A 27,949-nucleotide genomic window follows, 5' to 3' on the forward strand; every position below is an offset into this window, starting at 1 on the left:
AACACTCGAGTGTGGTGAAGCATTGATCCTTGCTTGAAGTACACCCAATAAAAAGTAATCAAGAAGGTTGAGATTGGGACTATTATTGGGCCAGATGTTGGCCCTCATAAAAAATGGCACCTTCTCACCAAGGAAGGCCTGTGTTGCTTTTGACCCATGGCATGCTACAGAATCCTGGGTGAGGACCACATTGTTAAGCCAACTTTTGTTCCCTCCAAGGTAACAGAAAGTTCTTTAGGATGTCTAGATACTCCTTTGCGCTGATCTTCGAGCCAGATTCAATGAAATGTGGATCCATGACACTTCCATCACTCACCACAGCTTCAAATACCATCACAGAGGCAGGATTCTTAGTCTCAAACACAGGGAGAATGTCTGAAGAGTTGTATACACTCACTTGAGAATTGCTGGGATTCAGCTCAGCATCTACAGTGAACTTCTCATCCACAAACACAAGAGTTTTTCCTGCACCTAGATGCTTGATGAATGACAGAAGCTTTGGGCATCTCTTGGCTCTGATAGCTTTGGCCTTGGCTGTTAAGAGGTGATGACATTGTCGAACATAGCTAGTCATGCCAAAATTCCTGTTCACAGCTCTGGATACCATGGAAAGGGACGCATTGCATTTCTTTGCAAGAGTTGTAATGGATGTGGATGAGTTAGCTTCAATCAAGCGTTTGAGGCCAGCGAGAAACTTTGAATTGTGCTTGGAATCACTTCAAGCCTTGTGTTCTTTTCTATCAATCTTTCCCACTTTTTAAAATTATTTATACACACAATAAACTGTTGCTTTTGGAAGTTTCATCAACTTAGCAATTTTATTGGTAGTGTGTCCAGCATGTGCCAAAACAACAATTCTGCTCTTCCATGACTTTCCATTGTTGAATCAGTTTGCTAGTTACCTGAAAAATAAAGAGGGGCATTAGATTTTCAAGCAAGCAAGGTTTTCTCAAAAACCGAAATGTTAAACCCTCTAAGTCAACTGCTTAAACTCAGTCTCAATTTATCTGCAAGACCCTGTATACATATCATCATTATCATTTAATGTCCACTTTCCATACTGGCATGTGTTGGTTGGTTTGACTGAGAACTGGCAAGCCAGGGGACTGCACCAAGCTCTAATCTGATCTGGCAAGGTTTTTACAGTTGGATGTCCTTCCTAATGTCAACCACTCCGAGACTGTAGTAGGTGCTTTTACATGCCACCGGCACAGGATCCAGTCATGCAGAACTGGCATGCTCAAATGCTGCTTTTTTATGTGCTGCTGGCACGGGTACTAGTCAGGTAGCACTGGCATTGGTCACACTCAAATGGTGCTTTTTACATGCCAGTGAGGCACCACAGGCATCATCCACACTCAAATGGTGCATTTTATGTGCCTCCAGCACAGATGCCAATTAGGCAGCAATGGCATCGGCCATGCTTAAATGGTGCATTTTACATGCCACCAGCATGGGTGCCAGTCAGGTGGCACTATCATCAGCCATGACTATGATTTCATTTGGTTCAGCAGGGCTTCCCAAGCACAGCATATTGCCCAACAATTGAAGGGTACTTTTTTAAATGGGCCAGTTATACAACACTGACATCAGCCACAACTACAATCTAACTTGGCTAGCTGGGTCTTCTTAAGCATGGCATAACTTCAAAGGTTTCTGTCATTTGTCATTGCTCTATGAGGCCCAATGTTCACAGGTCGTGCTTCACCACCTCATCCCATGACTTCCTGGGTCTACCTTTCACAGGTGCCTTCCACTGTTAGGGTGTTATACTTCTTCACACAGCTGTCCTCATTCATATGCATTACATGACCATACCAGCACAGTCGTCTCTCTTACACATTTGATGCTTCTTGTGTTCAACTTTTCTCTCGCACACTGACATTACACATCTATCGAAGCATACTGGCTTCATTTTTTTCAAGCCTATGCATGTCCTCAGCAGTCACAGCCCATGTTTCACTGCTGTGTAGCATGGCTGTTCACACACAGGCATCATACAGTCTACCTTTTACTCTGAGTGAGAGGCCCTTTGTTACCAGCAGCGGTAGGAGCTCTCTGAACTTTGCCCAGGCTATTCTTATTCTAGCAGCTATGCTCTCAGAGCATCCAACCCCACTGCTGACTTGGTCGCCTAGGTAATGTAAGCTATCAGCTACTTCTAGTTTTTCCTCCTGGCATGTAATGGAATCTGTTTTCTGTACATCTTCAGTGTTTATTGCACCTATGCATCTGCCACACACAAAAACTATCCTCCCAGTTAACCTTCCTTTGGTATTGCTACACCTCTTACGTGTCCACAGCTTACACTGGGTACATCTTAAGGAGTTTCTATCTATGCCCATTCTACAGATTGAGTAGGGCTATCTATCTGAAGGGGTTTGTGATTTGTCCACTTTCCTACTTACTAAGACTTTGGTTTTTGTTAGATTGACTCTAAGGCTCTCCGATTCTAGACCTTGCTGCTTCTAGTTCCGGTAGTGACTCAGCTATGAGAGCAAGGTCATCTGCATAGAGGAGCTCCCAAGGGCAGTCTATCTTTAATTTCTCTGTTATTGCCTGGTGGACTATGATGAATAAGAGGGGGCTGAAGACTGATTCTTGGTGATCCCCTACTTCAACCCAGAATTCTTCGCTATACTCGTTGCCAACCCTTACCTTACAGGTAGCATCCCTGTACATGGCTTGTACAGCTCTCAGCAACCACTGATCTATCCCTAGTTTCCACAGTGACCACTAGATGAGGAATCGGGGGACCCTGTCAAAAGCTTTCTCTATATCAACAAAAGCTAAGTACAGAGGTTAATCTGAAATACTTTAGTTCTTGCAATCCAAAATACTTCAGTTCTTTGATCCTCGTGTCGCTGAACATGGACAAACTTCTTCTTTTTCGCTTCTGCCTTGGCTATATATACCTGTCTCCTAACCTTCCTTCTGGCTATCTGGTACAGTTTCCTGCTACCCCCACACTTCCAGGTTTTCCAGGCCTGTTTCTTTGCTCTAATGGCCTTATGTATACATACACACACACACACACACACACACACACACACATACACACATATATATATATATATATGATGATAGAAAATTTAGACAAATACATATAATTAGGTTATTGTGCTTAAGTGTTGAGTAGAGCACTGGCAAAGTTTAGGCTACCTGTTGTCATCCGTAGTTGTGTACATTTTCATTAGATTTACTTCAGGAACTTTGCAGTGGCAGTTAGGGTAATAGTATTAGTTAATAATAAGAGATGGATTTCATATTAGACTTTTATTAAATACAACATATGTTTCGACCCATCAGTCTGGGTCTCTTCAGGTACATTGATAAAGAAGTCTCACTAGAGATTTTTTGTGTTGGCTGGCTTGTTATATGCCCATCCAGTTCGAGAATGAATAAAAGCAAAAAATATAAAAATGCAAAAAATATTATAGAAATGTAAAAAATTCAAATATGAACGTGGAAAACATTTGTTCCAGTTTAGATAAAATGACGTAATCAGCTTTCACTGTTGTAACTGCTTAGAGGAAAAAGAAAGTAGAAGGTGAAAGGAAGATTAATACTTAGAGAAGTAGTTCTGTGTTTGTGCATATACACACACAGACACACATACATATACATACATATATACATACATTCATATACACATACATACATTTACATATATATATATATATATATACACACACACATGCACATACATATATATGCATATACATACACACATACATATATGGACATACATATATAAACTCATATATTTAGATAAATATGTGCATATATAGATATATATGCATACACAGACACATATAGCAAGATACGTACAGAGAAATGAGATATGCAACATAAAGAGTATAACCCTTCGTCAGTTGTCCCTGTTCCATCTACTCCGCGTTTCCAGGGACAACTGACGAAGGATTATACTCTTTATGTTGCATGTCTCCTTTCTGTTTGTTTTGTTCGTTATTAAAAAAATGTTCGTTTTCTGTTTTCGTTTCTCATTGTGTTTAATGTTTTTTTTTATGTCCTGTACCCATATATGCATGTATGTATACATATAGATGCAGGTATGTACATATATGTATGGATATATGCATATGTTTATATATTATTTATATTATTATATGATCGAACAACACGCATCCTTTCTCAAATAAGTTTTATCTTAATATATACATATATATGCATGTATATAAAATGCATAAATGTGTGTGTGTGTGTTTATTATAGATAGATAGACAGACAGACAGATCCAAATAACAGATTGTTACAATTTTACAAATAACTTCCCAACAAAAGCTACTAAGTGTTCCTTACATCTTTTTGAGCTGAAGCATATAAAATTTAATGACTAGAAAGTAAGAGAAAATTTCCTTAATTAGTATTTCTTAACTGTAATCATCACCTCATTATTGCAAAATATGTGGTTTCTATTTTAACGATTGCTTGGAAATTTGTTTGACAAATGTTCTTGCTGCTTCTTAGAACATGTCAAAGAAACACACTGATGTGTGCTTACTTAACATCTTAGATCAGATATAGGAGAAACTGTATGCAATGAAGAATGAATATAAAATAAAATCAAGGCTTGTATAATTAATTCATCAATAGCTCTATATTCATAGTAATATTATAACATTATATAAAGTCGGTGAGCAGGCAGAATTGGAACAAAATGCTTAGTGGTATTTCATTCAAATTCACGATCTGAATTGAGATCCTGCCCAAACTGACTTTGCCTTTCATCATTTCGGGGTTGAGAAGATAAGAATCACTTGAGCACTAGAATCAATGTAATCGACTTGCCCCTTCCTGTAAATTGCTGGCCTTGTGCCAAGATTTGAAACCAATATTTTAACATTATATAGGCAGTGAGCAGACAGAATTGTTAGCGCTTTAGACAAAATGCTTAGCAGCATTTCATCTGTCTTTATGATCTGAATTCAGATTCTGTTGCAGTTGACTTTATTTTTCATCCCTTCAAGGTCGATTAAATAAGTACCAGCTCTTCCCCATAAATTGCTGGCCTTGAGCCAAAATTTGGAACCAATATTTTAATGTCTAACATAAGGCAGCAAGTTGTTACAATTGTTAGCACACTGGACAAAATACTTAATGACATTTCTTCTGGCTCTTTACATTCTGAATTCAAATTCCACCAAGGTTGACTTGGCCTTTTATCTTTTCAAGGTTGATAAAACAAGTACCAGTTAAGCCCAAGAATGGCTGTAATCAACTCGCCCCGTCTCCTAAAATTTCAGTCATAGAAAGAAAGAATATGACATTATATTTTACTGCAATTATAGGATTACCATGTAAAATAGAGATCCTCAAACATTTTCTGTGAGCACACCCATTCATCGTAATTATCATCATCATCATCATCATCATCATCATCATAATTTAATATCCCTTTTCCATGCTGGGATAGATTGAATAATTTGACAGTAACTGACTTGCTGGAAGACTGCACTAAGCTCCAACGTCTGCTCTGGTATGGCTTCTACAGCTCATTGCCCCTCTTAATACCAGAGTGTACTGGGTACATTCTTTGTCATAACTGGCACTGTTAGTACTCCCTTATGAACATCCGCTTTCCATGCTAGCATGGGTTGGACGATTTGACTGAGGACTGGTGAAACCGGATGGCAACACCAGGCTCCAGTCTAATTTGGCAGAGTTTCTACAGCTGGATGCCCTTCCTAACGCCAACCACTCAGAGAGTGTAGTGGGTGCTTTTACGTGTCACCCGCACGAAAACGGCCACGCTCGAAATGGTGTCTTTTATGTGCCACCCGCACAAGAGCCAGTCCAGGGGCACTGGCAACGATCTCGCTCGAAAATCCTACGGGAGCCAGTCAGGCGGTACTGGTAACGGCCACGCTCAAAATGGTGCATCTCATGTGCCACCCGCACAAGAACCAGTCCAGGGGCACTGGCAACGATCTTACTTGGCTTGCCGGGTCTTCTCACGCACAGCACATTTCCAAAGGTCTCGGTCAGTAGTCATCGACTCGGTGAGGCCCAATGTACGAAGGTCTTGCCTCACCACCTCAGCCCAGGTCTTCCTGGGCCTACCTCTTCCACGGGTTCCCTCAACTGTTAGGGTGTGGCACTTTTTCACGCAGCTATCCTCATCCATTCTCACCACATGTCCATACCAGCGCAATCGTCTCTCTTGCACACCACAACTGATGCTTCTAATGTTCAGCTTTTCTCTCAAGATACTTACACTCTGACGGGTATTCACATTGACATTACACATCCAACGGAGCATACTGGCTTCATTCCTTGCGAGCTTACGTATGTCCTCAGCAGTTACAGCCCATGTTTCACTGCCATGTAGCATGGCTGTTCGTACGCATGTGTCATACAGTCTGCCTTTTACTCTGAGTGAGAGTCCCTTTGTCGCCAGCAGGGGTAAGAGCTCTCTAAACTTTGCCCAGGCTATTCTTATTCTAGCAGCTACACTTTCAGCGCACCCACCCCCACTACTAACTTGGTCGCCCAGATAGCGGAAGCTATCGACTACCTCTAGTTTTTCACCCTGGAATGAGATAGAAGTTGTTTCCTGTTTGTTTACAGTCTTTATTGCACCTGAACATCTGCCACAAACAAAAACTAACTTGCTAGTTAACCTGCCTTTGATGCTGCTGCACCTCTTATGTGTCCATAGCTTGCACCGGGTACATCTTATAGAGTTACTACCTACTCCTTTTCTACATACTGAGCAGGGCCATCTACCTGAAGGGGTTTGTGTTTTATCTACCTTCCTACTTATTAGGATTTTGGTTTTAGCTAGGTTGACTCTAAGGCCCTTCAATTCTAGACCTTGCTTCCACACCTGAAACTTCTCCTCTAGTTCTGATAGTGACTCCGCAATTAGGGCAAGGTCATCAGCATAGAGGAGCTCCCAGGGGCAACCTGTCTTGAACTCCTCTGTGATTGCCTGGAGGACTATGATAAATAAGAGGGGGCTGAGGACGGAACCTTGGTGGACACCTACCTCTACCCGGAATTCATTGCTGTACTCATTTCCAACCCTCACCTTACTGGCAGCATCTCTGTACATGGCTCGCACAGCTCTCACTAACCATTCTTCTATCCCAAGTTTCCTCATTGACCACCAGATAAGGGATCGGGGGACCCTGTCAAAGGCTTTCTCCATGTCAACGAAAGCCAGGTACAGAGGTTTATCCTTAGCTAGGTATTTCTCCTGCAACTGTCTCACTAGAAATAAGGCATCAGTAGTGCTTTTACCTGGCACGAACCCAAACTGCATCTCATCTAAATTGATTTGCTCCCTAATTAGTTGGGCTATGACCCTCTCTGTAACTTTCATAACCTGATCTAACAGCTTGATGCCTCTGTAATTATTTGTATCTAAAGCGTCACCTTTACCTTTGTAGCAGTTGACTATGATGCTGCTACACCAGTCATTGGGTATGACTCCTTCGTGTATCACCTGGTTCGTAATACGGGTGACTAGGCTATAGATATTATAAAACGTTTGGATACCATGAAAGAAATAATAATGGATATCATTTTATGGATACCATAAAATAATGTATAATCTGTTGGAAAGTGGATTGACAGAATTTTTAGAGCATCATATTAAATTATATGCAGTATTTTTTCTAGCCCTTTACATTCTGAGTTCAAATCCTGCTGAGGTCAACTTTGCTTTTCATCCTTCCAGTGTCAATAATATAAAGTATTAGACAAGTACTGAAGTCAATGGTATCAATTAACCCCAACATCTCAAAATTTCTAGCCTTGTGTTTAAATTGGAAACAGCTAATTATTGTTGCAAGGATGCATAGTCACCAATGTCATGGTGATTGCTTGTTGGTGTGTGTTGTACTGTTGAAGGTCATTGTCATGGAATCTAAATGGCCGCATGCTTAACAAAGGAAGCCAACTCCCAAACTTTTAACTTTTAATATATTTGTTGCTTGAAGGTGGCAAGCTGGCAGAAATGTTAGCACACCAGGCAAAATGCTTAGCAGTATTTTGTCTGTCTTTATGTTCTGAGTTCAAATTCCGCCAAGGTTGACTTTACCTTTCATCCTTTCGGAGTCAATAAATTATGTACCAGTTGCATACTGCAGTCAATCTAATCGACTGGCCCCCTCCTCCAAAATTTCGGGCCTTGTGCCGAGAGTAGAAAATAATATTCCACACACTCAAAAGCGGTGAACTGGCAGAAATGTTAGCGTGCCGGGTGAAATGCTTAGCAGTATTTCATCTGTCTTTATGTTCTGAGTTCAAATTCTGCTGAGGTCGACTTTGCCTTTCATCCTTTTGGGGTCGATAAATTAAGCACCAGTTGCGTACTGAGATCGATCTAATCGACTGGCCCCTCCCCAAAAATTTTGGGCCTTGTGCCTAGAATAGAAAAGAATATATTTGTTGCTGGACATGATTTGCTGTGTTGGCTGTTTACAAGAGAAAGATGCTGGTAATATAACTGCTGACTGAGAGGGGAGAACTACATTGAAGGCTAGCTGTGGTATATCATGTGTGAGTGTTGGAAGCTGTTTCTTGCTCAAAGTGGTCTGTCTGAGTGTTTAAGGTGGTCTGGTCTTGGCAGTCTGCTTTCTGTGACTGCCCATGGTGGCCCACATGAATGCCTGAGGCCATCTACCTTAGTCGTTTGCCCAGGCTATCTACCTTACTTGTTTGCCCAAGGCCATCTACCTTACTCATTTGTCCAAGGCCATCTAGCTGAGTTAGGCACAAAATGGTTTTTATAGGGTAATAAGGAGGCAAACTTTAAATCATGTAGCCATATCACACCACAGCTTCATGCTGGTTGGTCAATTTGTAGATCAATCACATGAGACTGTGGTAGCTCATTTGCAGTGCCTAACCAAGTATTTACCAGTTAGGGTTTGATCCCTATATTATATTTGGACATCAAGATTTCCAAATGACATATTTGATGAAGAATTTATTATAAATACTCATTTACTTGTTTCAGTCATTTTACTGCAGCCATGCTGAAGCACCGCCTTTAGTTGAGCAAATCAACCCCAGGACTTATTCCTTGTAAGCCTAGTACTTATTCTATCGGTCTCTTTTGCCGAACCACTAAGTTACGAGGATGTTGGGGGCACAAACACACACACACACATATATATATATATATATATATATATATATATATATATACACACACATATACATATATACGATGGGCTTTTTTCAGTTTCCGTCTACCAAATCCACTCACAAGGCTTTGGTCAGCCCGAGGATATGGTAGAAGACACTTGCCCAAGGTGCCATGCAGTGGGACTGAACCAGGAACCATGTGGTTGGTAAGCAAGCTACTTACTACACAGCCACTCCTGCGCCTGTTTACAAAATTTGTTTGCAAAATTTGAAGATGCAGCATTGGGAAGTAATTAGTTGTGAATACTCCAGAATTCCTGCACTTTTACCAATCTCACATAGCCCCATAATTACTGTTGCACACCCTGATTGAAAACCCTTCTGGTAAAACTATTCCATTTCATAGGAAGAGTTGCAATCAAGTAGAAAATATCTCCATGCACCAAATACTCTTTTAATAATCTGCTTATTGCTTTGCTCGTTGTGCATGTGTGAATAGAAAGAGACAGGGAGGAGGTTGTCTTTGTTTTCTTTTGTGTGATTATTTAACTGTTTTTGTGATTTTTTTTTGTGTGTTGTGTGATTAGTTATCTTTTTCAGCAACAGTTCTTCATTTGATATGTCCGACAGGTGAAACAGTTCAGAATGTGGAATGGTTTTATTTTGTGCACCAATGCAGAATTTTCTCCACCCACTCACTCATCCATGTGTTGATGTATTTTGTTCTGTGTTGGTTGCACACGACATTTAATCTATGGACATATAATGGATAAAGAGAATGTTTGTGTGTGTGTGTGTGTGTATGAGTGAGCGTGTATGTGTGAGTGAGTGTGTGTGTATGTGTGTGTGTAAGTGTGTGTGTGTGTATGTGTGAGTGTGTGTGTGTGAGTATGTGTGTGAGTGTATGTAAGTGTGTGTGTGTATGTGTGTATGAGTGAGCCTATGTCTGTGTGTGTATGTGTATGTATGTGTGTATGAAGAGAGAGAGAGAGCAGGGGAGGCAGGGAGGATAATGTTAAGAGTTTTGTACAACTGGCCAATACAATGTTTTTAGTTCAAAACCTATTACAGAGATAGTGCTAGTATTTGGTTGTCAACAGATACCAGAACACCATTCCTGTTTCATGTTTGAGTGGTTATTGATAGCAAAAAAAAGAAGAAGAAAAGGAACCCAACTTCGTTGTAAAATTGAATTCTTTCAATAAGCAATATGTAAATGTCCATATTTTATCATTTTAGCCAAACTAACACCTCACCACCACCACCACTATATTGAAAAAGGAGAAGATAAAAAGCAAAAATTATCCTACTGGCTTTATCCTCTGTTTCTATAAATTCTCGTAACAAAGATATTTAAAACCCAATGAAAGAAAGCCTCTACATGGTCCTAGAAAAAGCAACCAAATCTCTCTCAAATCGCACTTGAGGAATTTAAAGAAAATGGAAGGCTACACAGGTTGGATTTGGTCTGAGATGAAGGATATTTGAAAAGAGATTGGATAATCATAAATGGAATGGTAACAGGTAAGGTTTTTATTTAGAGGAGCAGCATTTTGCCAGAGTGCCTTCATGCTTTCACAAAGTTGGTCCCAATGCTGGAGTCAACTTTGCTCAAATCTTTGAACTGCAGAAAAGCAGGACTGATGCCAGATCTTGAATTCTAATTCTTTGTTTTTCTGGGAAGAAAAGGGAATGTTGCTTTACTTCAGATTCTCTTTTAGTTTGTCTTTGAAGAGCAAGAGTGGCCTTCCAACTGACCATCCTGTTGAGAACTGGCCAAAGAGAAGTTGCTTTGGAATTCTAATATCACTCATATGTGAGAGATGACCTGACCATCTAAGTTGTATTTTGATAAGAATGGCTTCAGTACCTGATATGTTGCATTTTGTTAGCACCTCACTTTAACGAATGTAGTCACTTGACTTCATCATCTGACACAAGATCGCCTCCTCCAATGCCCCATCTCCTCTCAAATGATGTTTGTCTTGCAAGTTACTTGGTAACCTGCTACTGCTGGTGCCACATAAAAAGCATCCAGTCCACACTATAAAGTTGCTTACACTTAGAAGGGCTTACATGTGTGTGTGTGTGTGTGTGTGTGTGTGTGTGTATGCATCATCATCATCATCATCATCATCATCGTTTAACGTCCGCTTTCCATGCTAGCATGGGTTGGACGATTTGACTGAGGACTGGTGAAACCGGATGGCAACACCAGGCTCCAGTCTGATTTGGCAGAGTTTCTACAGCTGGATGCCCTTCCTAACGCCAACCACTCAGAGAGTGTAGTGGGTGCTTTTACGTGTCACCCGCACGAAAACGGCCACGCTCGAAATGGTGTCTTTTATGTGCCACCCGCACAAGCCAGTCCAGGGGCACTGGCAACGATCTCGCTCGAAAATCCTACAGGAGCCAGTCAGGCGGTACTGGCAACGGCCACGCTCAAAATGGTGCATCTCATGTGCCACCCGCACAAGAACCAGTCCAGGGGCACTGGCAACGATCTTACTTGGCTTGCCGGGTCTTCTCACGCACAGCCCATTTCCAAAGGTCTCGGTCCGTAGTCATCGCCTCGGTGAGGCCCAATGTACGAAGGTCTTGCCTCACCACCTCAGCCCAGGTCTTCCTGGGCCTACCTCTTCCACGGGTTCCCTCAACTGTTAGGGTGTGGCACTTTTTCACGCAGCTATCCTCCTCCATTCTCACCACATGTCCATACCAGCGCAATCGTCTCTCTTGCACGCCACAACTGATGCTTCTAATGTTCAGCTTTTCTCTCAAGATACTTACACTCTGACGGGTATTCACATTGACATTACACATCCAACGGAGCATACTGGCTTCATTCCTTGCGAGCTTACGTATGTCCTCAGCAGTTACAGCCCATGTTTCACTGCCATGTAGCATGGTTGTTCGTACGCATGCGTCATACAGTCTGCCTTTTACTCTGAGTGAGAGTCCCTTTGTCGCCAGCAGGGGTAAGAGCTCTCTAAACTTTGCCCAGGCTATGTATCTATTATATTATATTATATTAGATATGTACCCGGTGCAAGCTATGGACACATAAGAGGTGCAGCAACATCAAAGGCAGGTTAACTAGCAAGTTAGTTTTTGTTTGTGGCAGATGTTCAGGTGCAATAAAGACTGCAAACAAACAGGAAACAACTTTTATCTCATTCCAGGGTGAAAAACTAGAGGTAGTCGATAGCTTCCGCTATCTGGGCGACCAAGTTAGTAGTGGGGGTGGGTGCGCTGAAAGTGTAGCTGCTAGAATAAGAATAGCCTGGGCAAAGTTTAGAGAGCTCTTACCCCTGCTGGCGACAAAGGGAGTCTCACTCAGAGTAAAAGGCAGACTGTATGACGCATGCGTACGAACAACCATGCTACATGGCAGTGAAACATGGGCTGTAACTGCTGAGGACATACGTAAGCTCGCAAGGAATGAAGCCAGTATGCTCCGTTGGATGTGTAATGTCAATGTGAATACCCGTCAGAGTGTAAGTATCTTGAGAGAAAAGCTGAACATTAGAAGCATCAGTTGTGGCGTGCAAGAGAGACGATTGCGCTGGTATGGACATGTGGTGAGAATGGAGGAGGATAACTGAGTGAAAAAGTGCCACACCCTAACAGTTGAGGGAACCCGTGGAAGAGGTAGGTCCAGGAAGACCTGGGCTGAGGTGGTGAGGCAAGACCTTTGTACATTGGGCCTCACCGAGGCGATGACTACTAACCGAGACCTTTGGAAATGTGCTGTGCGTGAGAAGACCCGGCATGCCAAGTAAGATCGTTGCCAGTGCCCCTGGACTGGTTCTTGTGCGGGTGGCACATGAGATGCACCATTTTGAGCGTGGCCGTTGCCAGTACCGCCTGACTGGCTCCTGTAGGATTTTCGAGTGAGATCGTTGCCAGTGACCCTGGACTGGCTTGTGCGGGTGGCACATAAAAGACACCATTTCGAGCGTGGCCGTTTTCGTGCGGGTGACACGTAAAAGCACCCACTACACTCTCTGAGTGGTTGGCGTTAGGAAGGGCATCCAGCTGTAGAAACTCTGCCAAATCAGACTGGAGCCTGGTGTTGCCATCCGGTTTCACCAGTCCTCAGTCAAATCGTCCAACCCATGCTAGCATGGAAAGCGGACGTTAAACGATGATGATGATGATGATGATACTCTTTTACTTGTTTCAGTCATTTGACTATGGCCATGCTGGAGCACTGCCTTTAGTCGAGCAAATCGACCCCAGGACTTATTCTTTGTAAGCCTAGTACTTATTCTATCGAAATCTTTTGTTGAACCGCTAGGTTACAGGAATGCAAACACACCACCATCGGTTGTCAAGCGATATTGGGGGGACAAACACAGACACACAAACATATACACAAACATACATACATATATATATATATATATATATATATATATATATATATATATATATATATACATACATATATATATACATACATATATACAACGGGCTTCTTTCAGTTTCCGTCTACCAAATCCACTCACAAGGCTTCGGTCGGCCTGAGGCTATAGTAGAAGACACTTGCCCAAGGTGCCATGCAGTGGGAATGAACTTGAAACCATGTGGTTGGTAAGCAAGCTACTTACCACACAGCCACTCCTGAATAAAAATCAAAAAGTAAGGAATGGAACCAGTAAAATAAAATATGGACTACAACCATTTCATAGCAAAGTGAGGCTAAATTTCAAAACAAGATGAGGTGTGTAACTTATACTATTAATAAACATGTTTTGTCACATATTGTCCACCTTTTATCATATGCACTAGCTGCATAAATGCTTGAAGCATGCAAACTTCCAACACTTAAATCCCTGGATTGTACATACCTATTACTATATATATTATATATATGTAGGACAAGCCCATTGTAGTTCAGGCATCAGTCTGCTAACCAGCATCATTAGGTGAACTCTTACTGCCACATGGGGCATCCTTGTTTTGCAGCGCTTCTCTCTTTTTTGTTGATTTTTGTGATGGTTGAAACAAAGGAAGAGTGTACTTCTATCAAATTCTGTTTTCTGCTGGAGAAAATGGCACTCAAAACAGTTGTCATGCTTCAAACAGCTTACAAGGAAGCTACCATGAGCAAAACAAAAGTTTACAAGTGGTTTTTTTATGCTTTAGGAATGGTCACTTGTCTCTTGAAGACCAATCTCACTCAGGGCAACTGTTGACCTCCCAAATGAATGAAACCAGCATGAGAATTTATGAACTGATCTTGGAGGACCATCACCGAAAAATTGACAAACTTGTTGATATGATCGGTGTGTCCTGGAGCTCCTACCAACGAATTTTGAGCAAGCGATTGCAAACGAAAAGACTTGCAGCAAAATTTGTGCTTCACTTGCTCATGGAATAATCAAAAACAGTCACAAGTGAATGCATGTCATAAACTGAAAGAACAGTTGGAAGTTGATTCAGATATTTTTTCGAAGGTCATCACTGGTGAAGAAAGCTGGTGCTATGGAATTTGCAAATGTGGAAGAGGTGAAGAAAAAAATTGAATGAGGCATTAAACGGTATCACTTCACAAGAGTTCCAGCACTGCTTTGAACAGTGCAAAACACATCTGGACCAATACATTGCTTCAAATGGAGAAAATACTTTGGAGGAGATAAAAGTGTAAGCAAGTAAAACTAAATGAATAAAATAACATTACAAAATTCTTTTCTATATCCCCTCATATATTCAGAAAATAAGCACATATATACATGTATACACACACACATGTATATATATTTCTTTACTGCCCACAAAGGGCTACACACATGTATATATATATATATATATATATATATATATATACATGTGTGTGTGTGTGTGTGTGTGTGCATGTGTGTAATTACTAATCATGAACATTTTGATTATTACATAATTCTGAGCTTTCAGAAACAGCTATCAATTTAAAAGCCTATACATTCTCTCCTTAGTATTCTATATGTTTTATGTTCTATGTAAATATATTTGTCTATATGTAGATAAATATGTATATGTATGTACGTATGAATGTATGTGTATATGTATGTATGTGCATGTGTGTACATATGTGTGTGTGATTTTATCTTCTGAATATAAGTAATTATATATATATATATATATATATATATCCCTATATATGTATCTATGTTTATTTATATATATATGTTTATATATGTTTATCTATGTCAAGCCTAATAATGTTTATCTGCATCACTGTTTCCATATCAGCTCAGCTTAATTTCTCTTATAGCCTCTCTTGACACCATGGACCTAGTCTTCAATAAAATGTTTCAGAGTTTAAGTTCAAATTATTCAAACACTGCTATGAGTTTTCTATATGAATCTTGTCCAGTTCTCATTTTGTAACTGTATGTGTATGAACACACACACACACATATAGATATATATATGAATTCTTTTAAGAACAGAAATTTAATGAACTCTATGGGCCTTAGTAAATACATTTGGGAACTTAAATCAAAAAGAATAAAATACGAGTTAAAATGGGAAATAGTTTACAAGGCTGAATCATATAGGATAGGGAATAAATTCTGCTTATTATGTACTAACGAATTTAAAGAGATATTATTAGCTAACAAAAAATTGATTAACTCCCACGATGAAAATGATATTGAATGCAGACATAAATTAAATTACTTATATCATAAGTTTAGATAACCAATTTATTTATTTAAACTTAGTATTAGGTACCGACTTATAGTTATGATCAGTAGCGTAAAATACTTCAAATTAGCTTTAGAATACACTTTAATCATCACAACGTTATACAAAATTGGAACATATAACTACCTTTACTTTAAGTATTCAACCATAATATTAGCAGTCTTTTACAATGTTTCATAACATTAATTAAGTAATATATAACCTTCGTATTTGGTATAGTTATTATTCTGCGTAAATCTGAGAGTTTTAAGTATTTTAGTATTATTAATCTTCAATAAACTTTGTATTTTAGGTAGATTTTCTTTTTCGATATTTTCGTTATTATTTTAGTAATTATAACACGTATTTACCTCTGGTAACGGACGCCACGTTTATCACGTGACTTTTCAGTATTAATCTTCATGGCATTATTTACGTAATATAGAATTTTCGTATGTGTATAGTTATTACTCTGCATTAATTTGCAAATTTAAGTATTTTTGATCCTCAAGAAACTTTTTATTTTAGGTAGATTTTCTTTTTCGATATTTTCGTTGTTATTTTAGTAATTATAATACGCATGTACTTCTGGGTAATAGACGCCATATTTATCACGTGACCTTTTAGTATAAATTCTATAGCACAGCCATTTTTGTTTTAGTCGACAGTTAGCAGCCGGTAGATAAGTCACGTTTACTTATTTTAATTTTATAAACAATATTGGCATCCGTCTTTTAGTAACTTTGTACACTAACACATTTTTTTTATTATTATCTACTTATTCCATAATGTTTTAACTTTGTTTACTATAATATTTTTAGATTGTAACTCTTAATAATTATATTAATACCGTTAATGTAGGGATTAGTTTACAGATTTTGTCTCTTTATATATATTTTTATTCCTCATGTTTATGTTTATTCCTTGAATGATTTTAGATATTTTCTTAGAGATTTGACCTGAAGAGTGACTGATTTGGGGAGTAAAATCATTTCCCCGTTCTTGGATAGAATTTGCTTATGACTTTATATAGTCCTATTTCAGCCATGAAACGGTGTAGTCTATGTACTAGCACTAAATTTTTACATTTATACTTCCATACTGTATATTATCGTATTAATTTTTACTGTCCAATTTATAAATTTGACTTTTAAATTTTTTAAATTAATATTTTTATGATTTATTTATGTAATATGTTATTTCATTTAAATTTCTAGATTAAAATCTTAGATATATTAAGATGGTATATGCCTCACAATATGGATTTGGACGGGTTCTGGGTTGTAGAGTGGTGGTTCGTCTCTAAATTAGTTATATACATATATATTATATATTTGGAAACCCGGTATAATATTATACCGATTTTTGCCTGTAAGGTTGGAATAAATTTTTTACTCCCTAATATTATTACTATATATATATATATATATATATATATATATATATATATATATATATATATATATATATATATAGTAAAGATTATTTGCCAACGTAATATGGCAGTCCTGGTTAGGATGATTGTTACTGTTATTTAGCCCAGGAAACATTGTCTCCAGCTGGGCCTAAATAACAGTTACAATTGTCCTAACCAGAACTGCCACATTATGTTGGCAAATAATCTTTACTCTAGAATACTGTTAGTGTATGTCTATCATTCAGAGATTTAGAAATAATAATTTTATATATATATATGCATGCATATATGGGTACAGGATGTAACCAACGGTGCAAATAACATGAAATGCATAAACAACAAGGAAGAAATGAAGAACAGGACAAGTAAACAGAGAAACGCCACTTCATCAGTTGTCGGCTCTCCAGCTACTCTTCATTTCGAGCGTTCAACAACAATATGGGTCTTCAAAGACAGTTGCTTGATGCGACTCTCTATACTCTTTTCTTCCTCCATTTTACTCCCCCTACCTCCTTCACCCTTTTCTATTTGTCTCTCTGTCTCTCCCCTTTTCTTTCTTTTTCTTTCTCTTTCTCTCGTTGCTTCTTTTCAAAAAACTGTTTCTCCCAGTGTTCATTATTTGCCGCTCATTCTGGTCTAACGACCTTCTGTATTTCCTTTTGGTTTAGATGTACGACTTCACTGTCATGTTTTTGTTCCCAACTTTAACCCTCTATAAATCCTAAATTTTATTTTAGAATTTACAGGAGCAACTCATATTGTCACTGAATGCTCAAAATGCGGGGTAGATAGACAGCAGACAACTGATGAAGGGTCCTTTCTCTGTGTTCACTTGTCCTTTCTCCATTTTTCTCTGTGTTTACGCATTTAACTCATTTGTTTATGTATTCATGTTATTTGCACCATTGGTGATGTCCTGTACCCATATGTGCACATATATATATATATACATATATATATATATATATATACATATATATATATATATATATATACATATATATATATATACATATATCATATATTATTTATTATTTAATTAAATGTGACACATCCATTTCCAAGTATATATGTATGTATATATATATATTATTTAATTAAATGTGACACATCCATTTCCAAGTATAGATATATATATATATATATATATATATGGGAGAATGTACGAAAAAACAACAGACGAGAACAGGTTGTGTAAATAACAAAAGGCTGTATTAGTATGACGCTCGGGAATACGGAAAGTCTTTGACGTTTCGAGCTACGCTCTTCAACAGAAAGAATACGGAGACAAGGAGAAAAACACGGAGAAAAATATATATATATATATATATATAAATATATATATATATATATAATTAAAATAGTAGGGTAAAAAATTGGATATTAATTAATATCAATTTAATACCAGGAAACTAGCACATTAAAAGAAACAGAATTCAGAAAAAATTATCTGAGATCTCAAAAGGATTCCAAAAGGATCTCTTTATATATATATATATATATATATATATATATGTAGGTAATGAGGTTGAAGAAAAATATTACAAATCCAACAGTTGTGTCTGGGGTTCAGTGGTCCGAAATAATGTTTGTAGGTTGATTCCCTCTTCAGATAAGATGAGCCTCTGTCTTCAGGGAAGAGATCTTACTTTTAAGTTGTTGACAGAAATATATATACATTTTTTTGTGTTTCATGTATTTGATGGTATTCGATGACTGGCACCTGTGCCAGTGGAGCGGGATCACTGCCAGAGCAGCGGTCTCACTTCTGTGCCAGTGGCATGTAAATTGCACCATTTGAGCACGATCGTTTCCAGCTTTGCCTTACTGGCACTCGTGCCGGTGGCATGTGAACAAAACATTGGACTGACTCCTGTGCAGGTGGCACATAAAAAAAACACCATTTGAGCATGGCCGTTGCCAGTACCGCTGGACTGGCTCTCATGCTGGTGGCACGTAAAAACACCTACTACACTCTCAGAGTGGTTGGTGTTAGGAAGGGCATCCAGTTGTAGAAACTCTGCCAGAACAGATTGGAGTCTGGTGTAGCCATCTGGTTCGCCAGTCCCCAGTCAAATCGTCCAACCCATGCTAGCATGGAAAGTGGACGTTAAATGATGATGATTGACCTGCCTAATTTACTTATTACATTTACTTCTCTCTCTCTCTCTTGAGATATATATAATTTAATTTATATAAGGGCATTACTATACAATAATGCCTCACGCTTAGAGGGTCGCGAGGGAATGCAACTTTGAAAGTTACATTCCCTCGCGATCGGTAAAAATGTGCTTATTTTGGTAGTTTTGACTTATGAAGTCCCTCTAAGCGTGTGGCATTATTGTATAGTAATGCCCTTATATATATATATATATATATATTTATGGAAAAATAATGGTTTTTTTCCTTATGAGGTTTTTTCACACTAACTACTTGATAAATTCTTATAAAGATTTTATCCTTACATTATATATATATATATATACGTATATATAATATCACCGTCGTCGTCGTCATCATTGTCACCATCATCATCATCATGTAACGTCCATTTTCAATGCTGGCATGAGTCGTATGGTTTTGACGGGCTGGTAAGACTGGGAGCTGCACCGGACTCCATTGTCTGTTTTGGCATGATTCATGACTGGATATCCTTCCTAATACCAACCACTTGACAGAGTGTACTAGGGTGTTTTTTTATATGGCACCAGTGCCTTTTATGTGGCACTAGTACCACTGCGTTTTATGTGGTACTAGCACCAGCACATTTTACGTGGCATCAGCACCAACAGGGTCACTGAGTAACTTGCAAAACAAACCCCTCCCCACACTCATTTATGAAGAAGGAATAGTTGTGTGTGGGGTGTCTTTCTGTTGGTTGATGAGAGATTAGAGGTATAGAGGGACAGGTGTGTCCCTTGAAGGTATGCACTGATACATCTTCCCAACCAGCTGTCTCTATCTTAGAGTCAAACTCACCTGCTCTCTTTATCATAAATGTGTGTGTGTATGTATACACACGTACACACATATATACAGAGAGAGACAGGCAGACAAACAGACAGACTAAGAGGGAAGGAATGAGAGGAGGGAAGAGAGAGTGAGTGAGACAATACAATGTTAGTGATAGCATTGTTTCCATAGACTAACCCATCGATTCTCCACACGGCTGGTGACAAATAATGATGTTGAAATTGTTTCTCATTTTACATATAGCAAGCTTTTCAGTGATGTGACAGGGAATTGAATTTTATGGTAATTCTACACTCTCATGTTCTCAGTTTCTGTCTTGTTTTGTATAAATACGAAGCAGACAGATCTAGCTATGAATATTTCTTCATTATATTGATTTTTTATTTGTTCATAATGGATGAGATAGTTGACACCTCACACTAATACTATCTTATTACTCTGGCAGAAAAATCTCTTGTTTATATCCTGTGAGGTTTAACTGTAGTTATTGAATGGCCAACAGATAACTAACAGATGTCATTGGCTAGAAAAATGGCACAAGTTAATCCGAAGACCCAGTGTTTGGTAATATAACATTCCTATGAAAAATCTTCTATGGGTTTCCAGGTTGCAATGTTATGGGAAAAGAAAATGATATTTAATAACAGTCATGCTTTTTGTTTTTTCCGTTCTTCAAAATTATTTGTGAAGTAAATAAATTGGCACCAGTTGGCAACAATGAAAAGCGTATGGAATTTATCTCTTGCTCTCTGGCATTCTCCACAATATTTCATGATTAAATTGCTTGCAAAGAATGGCAAGTTTTCAAAGTGGTAGCACACTAGCTGAAATGCCTTATAGCATATATAATTACAGACATTTTTACACTTCTCACTAGCTTCATTCAATTGACTGTAAGTTATACAGAGGTATTTCATTCTATAGTGCAGTTGCTTACATCGACCTTACAACTTATTTGTTTATTGATGGGTACTTATTATGTCAATATATTTTAATGAGCCACTGTGTTTTGGGGATGTAAAAAAACCAACACCAGTTGTCAAGGAGTGGTGGGCAGGGACAAATACAGACACAAAGACATGCACACACACATTTAAGTATAAATATTTGTGTGTATATGTGTGCATATATATATATATATCATCATCATCGTCGTTTAACGTCCACTTTCCATTCTAGCATGGGTTGGACGATTTGACTGAGGACTGGTGCAACCAGATGGCTACACCTGGCTCCAATCTGATTTGGCAGAGTTTCTACAGCTGGATGCTCTTCCTAACGCCAACCACTCAGAGAGTGTAGTGGGTGCTTTTTACGTGCCACCGGCACGAAGGCCAGTCAGGCGGTATTGGCAACGGCTATGATGTATATAAAACTTACTTGGAAAAGGATGCGTGGCGTTCGATCACATAATAATATAAATAATATATATCCATACATATATGTACATACCTACATCTATATGTATACATACATGCATATATGGGTTGTTCTCAGTCCTGTTTTTACTGTCTTGTTCTCACTGTCCTGTTCTTCTTAACACTTTCACCTTCCGCAAAAAATTCCAAATTTTATTTAATTTGCTTTGTGGGAAGGACTGTTCCAACGAAGTCGCGTATTGTCCTTGCCTTCAAAACGTGGAGTAAATGGAACAGGGACAACTGACGGAGGGTTATACTCTTTATGTTGCATGTCTCATTTCTCTGTTTGTTTTTTTTCGTTGTTCGAAAGAAGTTTGTTTTCTGTTTTCGTCTTTATCTTTTTGTTTCGCATTGTGCTTAACGTTTTTCTGATGTCCTGTACCCATATATGCATGTATGTATACATATAGATGTAGGTATGTACATATATGTATGGATATATGCATATGTTTATATATTATTTATATTATATATATATATATATATATATATATATATATATATACACACACACACACACATATTTACATATATATTTGCACACACGTGTGGGTGTGGGTGTGTGCGCATGTGTATTTAAATATAGTAATCGGTGTGCACTCAAAGCAATGATTAGTAACTTTATGAAACCGGTATGCTTTTGAATTTCTATAACAATTCAAAATGACTTCTATTACTTTTATTCCTACCTCAGTTCATCTAATTGTATATATCTATCATTACATTTCATAAAAAACCTTAATTTTTTTTGATTTCCAATGTGCATTTTCGCTCATTTTTCTTCTTACTTTCCCCTTACATTTCCATGTGTAGTAACTATTTTGTTTTTGTAACATATTTCTATTATATATATATGTGTGTATAATAATATTAGGGACAAAATCCAAAATTAAAGGTAAAAACTCAATTAAAATCAATTTATAAAAAATTAAAACTAAATTGAGCTTTATAAATTAAAATATATAGTTTTAGGGAAAAGAACCAAGTTACAAATATATAAAAAGACAACGCTCATTATTATATTAGGAGATTATACATACATTTTAACACTTTACAGTATACTTACATATATATATACATAATTCTAAAACAACAGGATTACTAAAGGAAGACCAGAATTTAAGGGAAGAGAAAACTAAAAAGTCTCATGATATTCATTGAAGGATTTTATTTCAGATATTCTCATTTTAAAAATCATCTCCGGTTAATTGTTGAGAGGACGTTGGTGTTCCCTTCAGCAGAGGTTTGTGCTCTCTGAGTGCTCTTATTACTATTATTATTATTGTTGTTGTTGCTATTATTAGGGCAGCAGGCTGACAGAATCATTAGTGCACTGGATGAAATGCTTAGTGGTATTTCACCCATAGCTACATTCTGAGTTCAAATTCTGCTGAGGTCAACTTTGCCTTTCATCCTTTCATGTTCGATAAATTAAGCTCCAGTGAAACACAGGGGTCGATGTAATTGACTAGCCTTCTCCCCCAAGTTTCAGGCCTTGTGCCTATAGTAGAAAGGATTATTATTATTATTATTCAGTAGTTTTACTTTTATAGCTTGCTTTCACTTCACTAACGAGCGCAGCTCTGTGGGCCTTGGTTATGTGCTGTGGTTTGCTGTGGTGCTCTTATGGTTACTGTATTGAAAGTGTTTTGCGTAGGATGTGTGCAATGCCCAGTTGTGCAATTTTCTGTATGTTATATATACTTGTAAGTCCTGGTGTTTTTGTTATGTATTTGTCTGAATATTTTTTTATCATACCTAATGCACCCACTATGATAGGAATCGTTTCTGTTTTTAGATTTCACATTCAAGTTACCTCAAATTAATATTATATATATATATTATATATTATTATTATTATTATTATTATCATAAGGCAGTGAGCTGGCAAAATGTTTAGCTGCATTTTGTTCATTTTTACATTCTAAGTTCAAATTCTGCTGAGGTCAACATTGCCTTTCATCATTCTGGGGTCGATGAAATAAGTACCAGTTACACACTGAGGTCTATGTAATCGACTTAATCCCTTTGTTTGTCCCCTCTATGTTTAGCCCCCTGTGGGCAATAAAGAAATAAATATTCTAATTAAGGCAGCAAGCTGGCAGAAACATTAGCACGCCGGGCAAAATGCTTAGCGGTATTTTATCTGTTTACATTTTAAGTTCAAATTCCACCAAGGTCAACTTTGACTTTCACCCTTTCAGGGTCAATAAATTAAGTATCAGTTGCATACTGGGGTCAATCTAATCGACTGGCCCCCGCCTCCAAAATTTCAGGCCTTGTGCCTAGGGTAGAAAAGATGAAATAAGTATCAACTGAACACTGGTGTTGATGTAATCAACTTGTCCTGTCCCCCTAAAACTGCTGGCCTTGTGCCAAAATTTGAAATCATTATTATTATGTTTTATATTTTATGGAGAGTGAATGTATTCAGACAATTTTATGGATAGATTCCTATGTCTGTTGTACTTAATAAAAAAAATCTGGGTTTTTTTTATTATTATTATTATTATTAAGCTTTAGAGCATTTAAGTACCCAATCCTTTTTGCCTAGAGGTGGTAAATATAAAGCTTATCTTTAGATCTATATTTTTTTCATAATTTATTTTGTTAATATTTGTTCATTTCCATAACAGTGTGAGTTTCTTCCTCTGGCATACAAATCCTCAAAATTTCGAAGACATTTTCAAAATTTTGTAAACATTAACAAGGATTTTGAAAAAAAAAAATGGGAAAAAAAGACCTGACAAGCTGAAGGTAAAAAAATTAACTCTTAAGCATGTAAACACAAACACACTACACAGACAAAAGGAAATGGCAATTTTACAAACAACCAACAACAGAAATGGCCAACCAGTAAATGCATTGCTGCCCAAAATGGAACAAGCACATACTGCTTGATTCCAAGCAGATGTGTACAGCTTTCCAATGGGTTTTCGCTTGATCATTTAGTGTAAATACCAGTGACACTGATGGGCTTTAGCATCTGGTTGATGGCCTTCCATGTAAGCCTATGTGGTAAGAAGCTTGTTTCCCAACCACATAATTTCAGGTTCAGTCCCACTGCATGACACCTTGGGCAAGTGCCTTCTGCTATAGCGTTGGGCCAAACAAAGCCTTGTGAGCAGGTTTGGTAGACAGGAACTGAAAGAAGCCTGTTGTATATATATATATATATATGGGGCAGGGGCTGTCCTTTCCCCCACCATTGCTTGAAAACTGGTGCTGGTGTGCTTCCATCCCCGTAACATAGTGATTCAGTAAAAGAGATCAATAGAATAAGTGTCAGGCTTAAAAATAAAATAAATACTGAGATAAGTACTGGAGTCGATTCGTTTGACTAAAAATTCTCAAAGACAGTGCCCCAGCATGGCCACAGTCTAATGACTGAAACAAATAAAAGACAGTAGTTGAGATAGAGGTAGCAGTAAGTGGTTGTGCATGAGAAAAATCACCTGGTGGGGTGATTTGCCCTACAAATTTTATGTGTATATGCCAGATTTCATCAGCAGAACTGGAGAATTCCCAGAGCTGTGAGCTGGTGGATGGTAGCACTCTTGAGGAAGGATGTGAACAAATGAATACAATTGATAATTTTCAATCAAAAGTGAACTGAAGAATGTTTGATCAGATGCTGTGTAATATTTATTTTTACTGTAAGGTAGCAAACTGGCAGAATCGTTAGCAATGTTGAGCAAAATGCATAGTGGCATTTCATTCATCTATACTTTTTGAGTTCAAATTCTGCTGAGGTCAACTTTTGCCTTTCGTCTTTTCAGGGTCGATAAAATAAGTACCAGTTTAAAACTGGGATTCATGTAATCATCTTACTCCCTCTCTCGAAAATAATAGCCTTGTGCCACAATTTGAAACCAATATTTGTTCTGGTTCTTTGTATTCTGAGTTTAAATTCCGCCATTGTTTACTTGGATGGTAGACTTAATCTGTAGCTGAGTCTAACACACACAGTCACTAGGTTTCATGCTGAGACAAATCTCTTGACATAAAACCAACAGCAGCCTTGTTAACCCACAAATAAAAGACAAAAGTATATACATACACACACACACATATATATGTATACAACTTGTACATACATACATATATAAATGTATGTACATATATATATGCGAGTATGATACTTTCTATGAACAACATGTTTGTTTTTTTTTTTCTTTCTGAAAGAGGATGATACTAGTTAGATATAGCATTTTTATGGCTGTATATTTTTATTATATGAAAATTATACAGGAGAAAGTTGATTATATATTCAGTACGATATTTTATCACCGACTCTCCTGTCTAGAGTATAAATAATTCTATGCAGCCTCTGTTAAAAGCTTTGACCATTATTATATACAGTTTTTACATGCAAACGAACACACACACAAAACCTAGTAACATTTTTTTTGACAAATTATTACGGCTTTTTCCTAAACTATGTAGCTTACATAAATGTTTATTTATCCTAACATAAATAAAATTTACAGACATTGATTTGGCATAAATAATGAGTAACATCAAAATAATTATCACACCACTGGAGCTAAAAATCAGTGAAGAATCTTCAGGAAACAGCAGTTATAAAAGTCATTATAAGAGAAACTGGTATAAATATAAATACTTTCTATTTACTTTTAGAATAATAATCAGAAATGGACAGTTGGTCAATGTTGTTTGGGTTAACTGTGCGTACGAAATTTCTTTACTTCATGAAGAGGAGACAAAATGTGATCAAAATACCAAAGTCACTGAGAGAATCAGAGCGAGTCCAGTTTCATACTGCATACATTTTTAATTTGCTTTAGTCATTAGACTGCAACCATGCTGGGGTACTGTCTTGAAGAATTTTTTACTTGAATGAATTGAGCCCAGCACTTTTTTTTTAAGCCTGGTTCTTATTCTATCAGTCCCTTTTGCTGAACTGCTAGCATACGGAGACGTAAATACACTAGCACCGGTTGTCAAGCAGTGGTGGGTGACAAACACACATATATACATACGTACACATATATATATGTATACACACACACACACACACCTTCTTTTTAATTCTTTTAATCTTTACTTGTTTCAGTCATTTGACTGAAGCCATGGACTTATTCTTAGTAAGCCTTGTACTTATTCCATCGATCCCTTTGCTGAACTACTAAGTTACTGGGACATAAACACACCAATATATATATATGTGTGTGTGTGTGTGTGTATATATATATATATATATATATATATATATATATATATATATATATATATATATATATATATATATATATATATATATATATATATATATATATACACACACACGATGGGCTTCTTTCAGTTTCTGTCTACCAAATCCACTCACAAAACTTTGGTTGGCCAAGGTGCCATGACATGCTACTTTTATTTGTGGGTTAACAAGGCTACTGTTGGTTTCATGTCGCGAGATTTATCTCAGCATGAAACCAAGTGAGTATATTAGACTGGGCAACAGATTAAGTCTACCACCCTAGTAAACAATAGCAGGATTTGAACTCAGAATACAAAGAATCAAAACAAATATTGGTTTCATATTGTGGCACAAGGCCATTATTTTGGGGGGGGAGGGGGTAAGATAATTACATTGATCTCAGTCTTTAACTGGTACTTATTTTATCGACACTGAAAGGATGAAAGTCAAAAGTTGACCTCAGCAGAATTTGAACTTAAAATGTATAGACGAATGAAATGCCACTATGCCATGCCTGAGGCATTTTACCTATGACTATATCATTCTCTGTTCTCCATTTTCCAAGACTATAACCTTCATTATTTAAAGGAGATTTGGCTGCACCATCAAGTAAATCTATAGTGTTGCACAGCAGGACTGAACCTGAGACTACAAGGTTGGAAAGCAAACTTCTTAACCACACAAACATGTCTGCAGTGCAGCTTATAATAACATATATAATAATTTTAACCAGTAAAGACTTGACCTGATGAAATTAAAACACTGTTACCAAAAATCAATCCAATGTGAATTTAAGGAGCCAAGTCTTGAGCAACATGACAAAAATAACCATTCTACTGTTAGAACCATCTCTGCCCTGCTTATTAATACTTGCACCAATGTCTGATGAAATCCTCCTTCCACAGGTATATTTTCATCTCCCATTTCACTCTTCTATGTTAATGCATCTTTTTTAATGTTAATGTGTCTTTTTTTTCCTCTGAATTTATTTAGATTACTAGCTTAAATTTATTATCTTCTATAGTTTCATTTTCTCTTGTAATTAACTTCACTTTGAACTTGCTTTGAAGCCAAAAGTTTAAGTTTTTAAAAAATTGTCATCTGGATTGTGCAATTAATTTATTCAAATCAGCA

At 37.5% G+C, this 27,949-nt stretch overlaps 1 protein-coding gene and 1 long non-coding RNA gene across 8 annotated transcripts in view; one reads left to right on the forward strand and one right to left on the reverse strand.

The window, feature by feature from the left end:
• LOC149137842 (uncharacterized) overlaps positions 1 to 27,949 on the reverse strand; it is an 86,976-nt gene that overhangs the window by 40,140 nt on the left and 18,887 nt on the right. For 2 of the 5 annotated variants that reach the window (XR_016244171.1, XR_016244180.1), the window contains exon 1: positions 16,161 to 16,449. The exons of 2 other annotated variants lie outside the window; for them this stretch is intronic. Coding sequence is in view for 1 of the 3 variants with exons in the window: in XM_089362119.1 (XP_089218245.1) it covers positions 194 to 607 (414 nt within the window). In the remaining 2 variants the exon portion in view is untranslated. Of the gene's footprint in view, positions 903 to 16,160; positions 16,450 to 27,949 lie in introns of those variants that run through there. One more of the 5 variants, XM_089362119.1, reaches the window with a different exon arrangement.
• The window catches only part of LOC128249279 (uncharacterized), a 110,664-nt gene that overhangs the window by 12,286 nt on the left and 70,429 nt on the right, over positions 1 to 27,949 (forward strand). The window contains exons 2-3 of one of the 3 annotated variants that reach the window (XR_008265371.2): positions 24,237 to 24,357; positions 27,404 to 27,720. The exons of 1 other annotated variant lie outside the window; for it this stretch is intronic. This is a non-coding gene — a long non-coding RNA (uncharacterized LOC128249279). The remainder of the gene's footprint in view (positions 1 to 24,236; positions 24,358 to 27,403; positions 27,721 to 27,949) is intronic. One more of the 3 variants, XR_008265372.2, reaches the window with a different exon arrangement.

The sequence above is a fragment of the Octopus bimaculoides genome, chromosome 1 (genome assembly GCF_046866305.1).
Source record: "Octopus bimaculoides isolate indiv1 chromosome 1, ASM4686630v1, whole genome shotgun sequence".
NCBI lineage: Eukaryota > Metazoa > Mollusca > Cephalopoda > Octopoda > Octopodidae > Octopus > Octopus bimaculoides.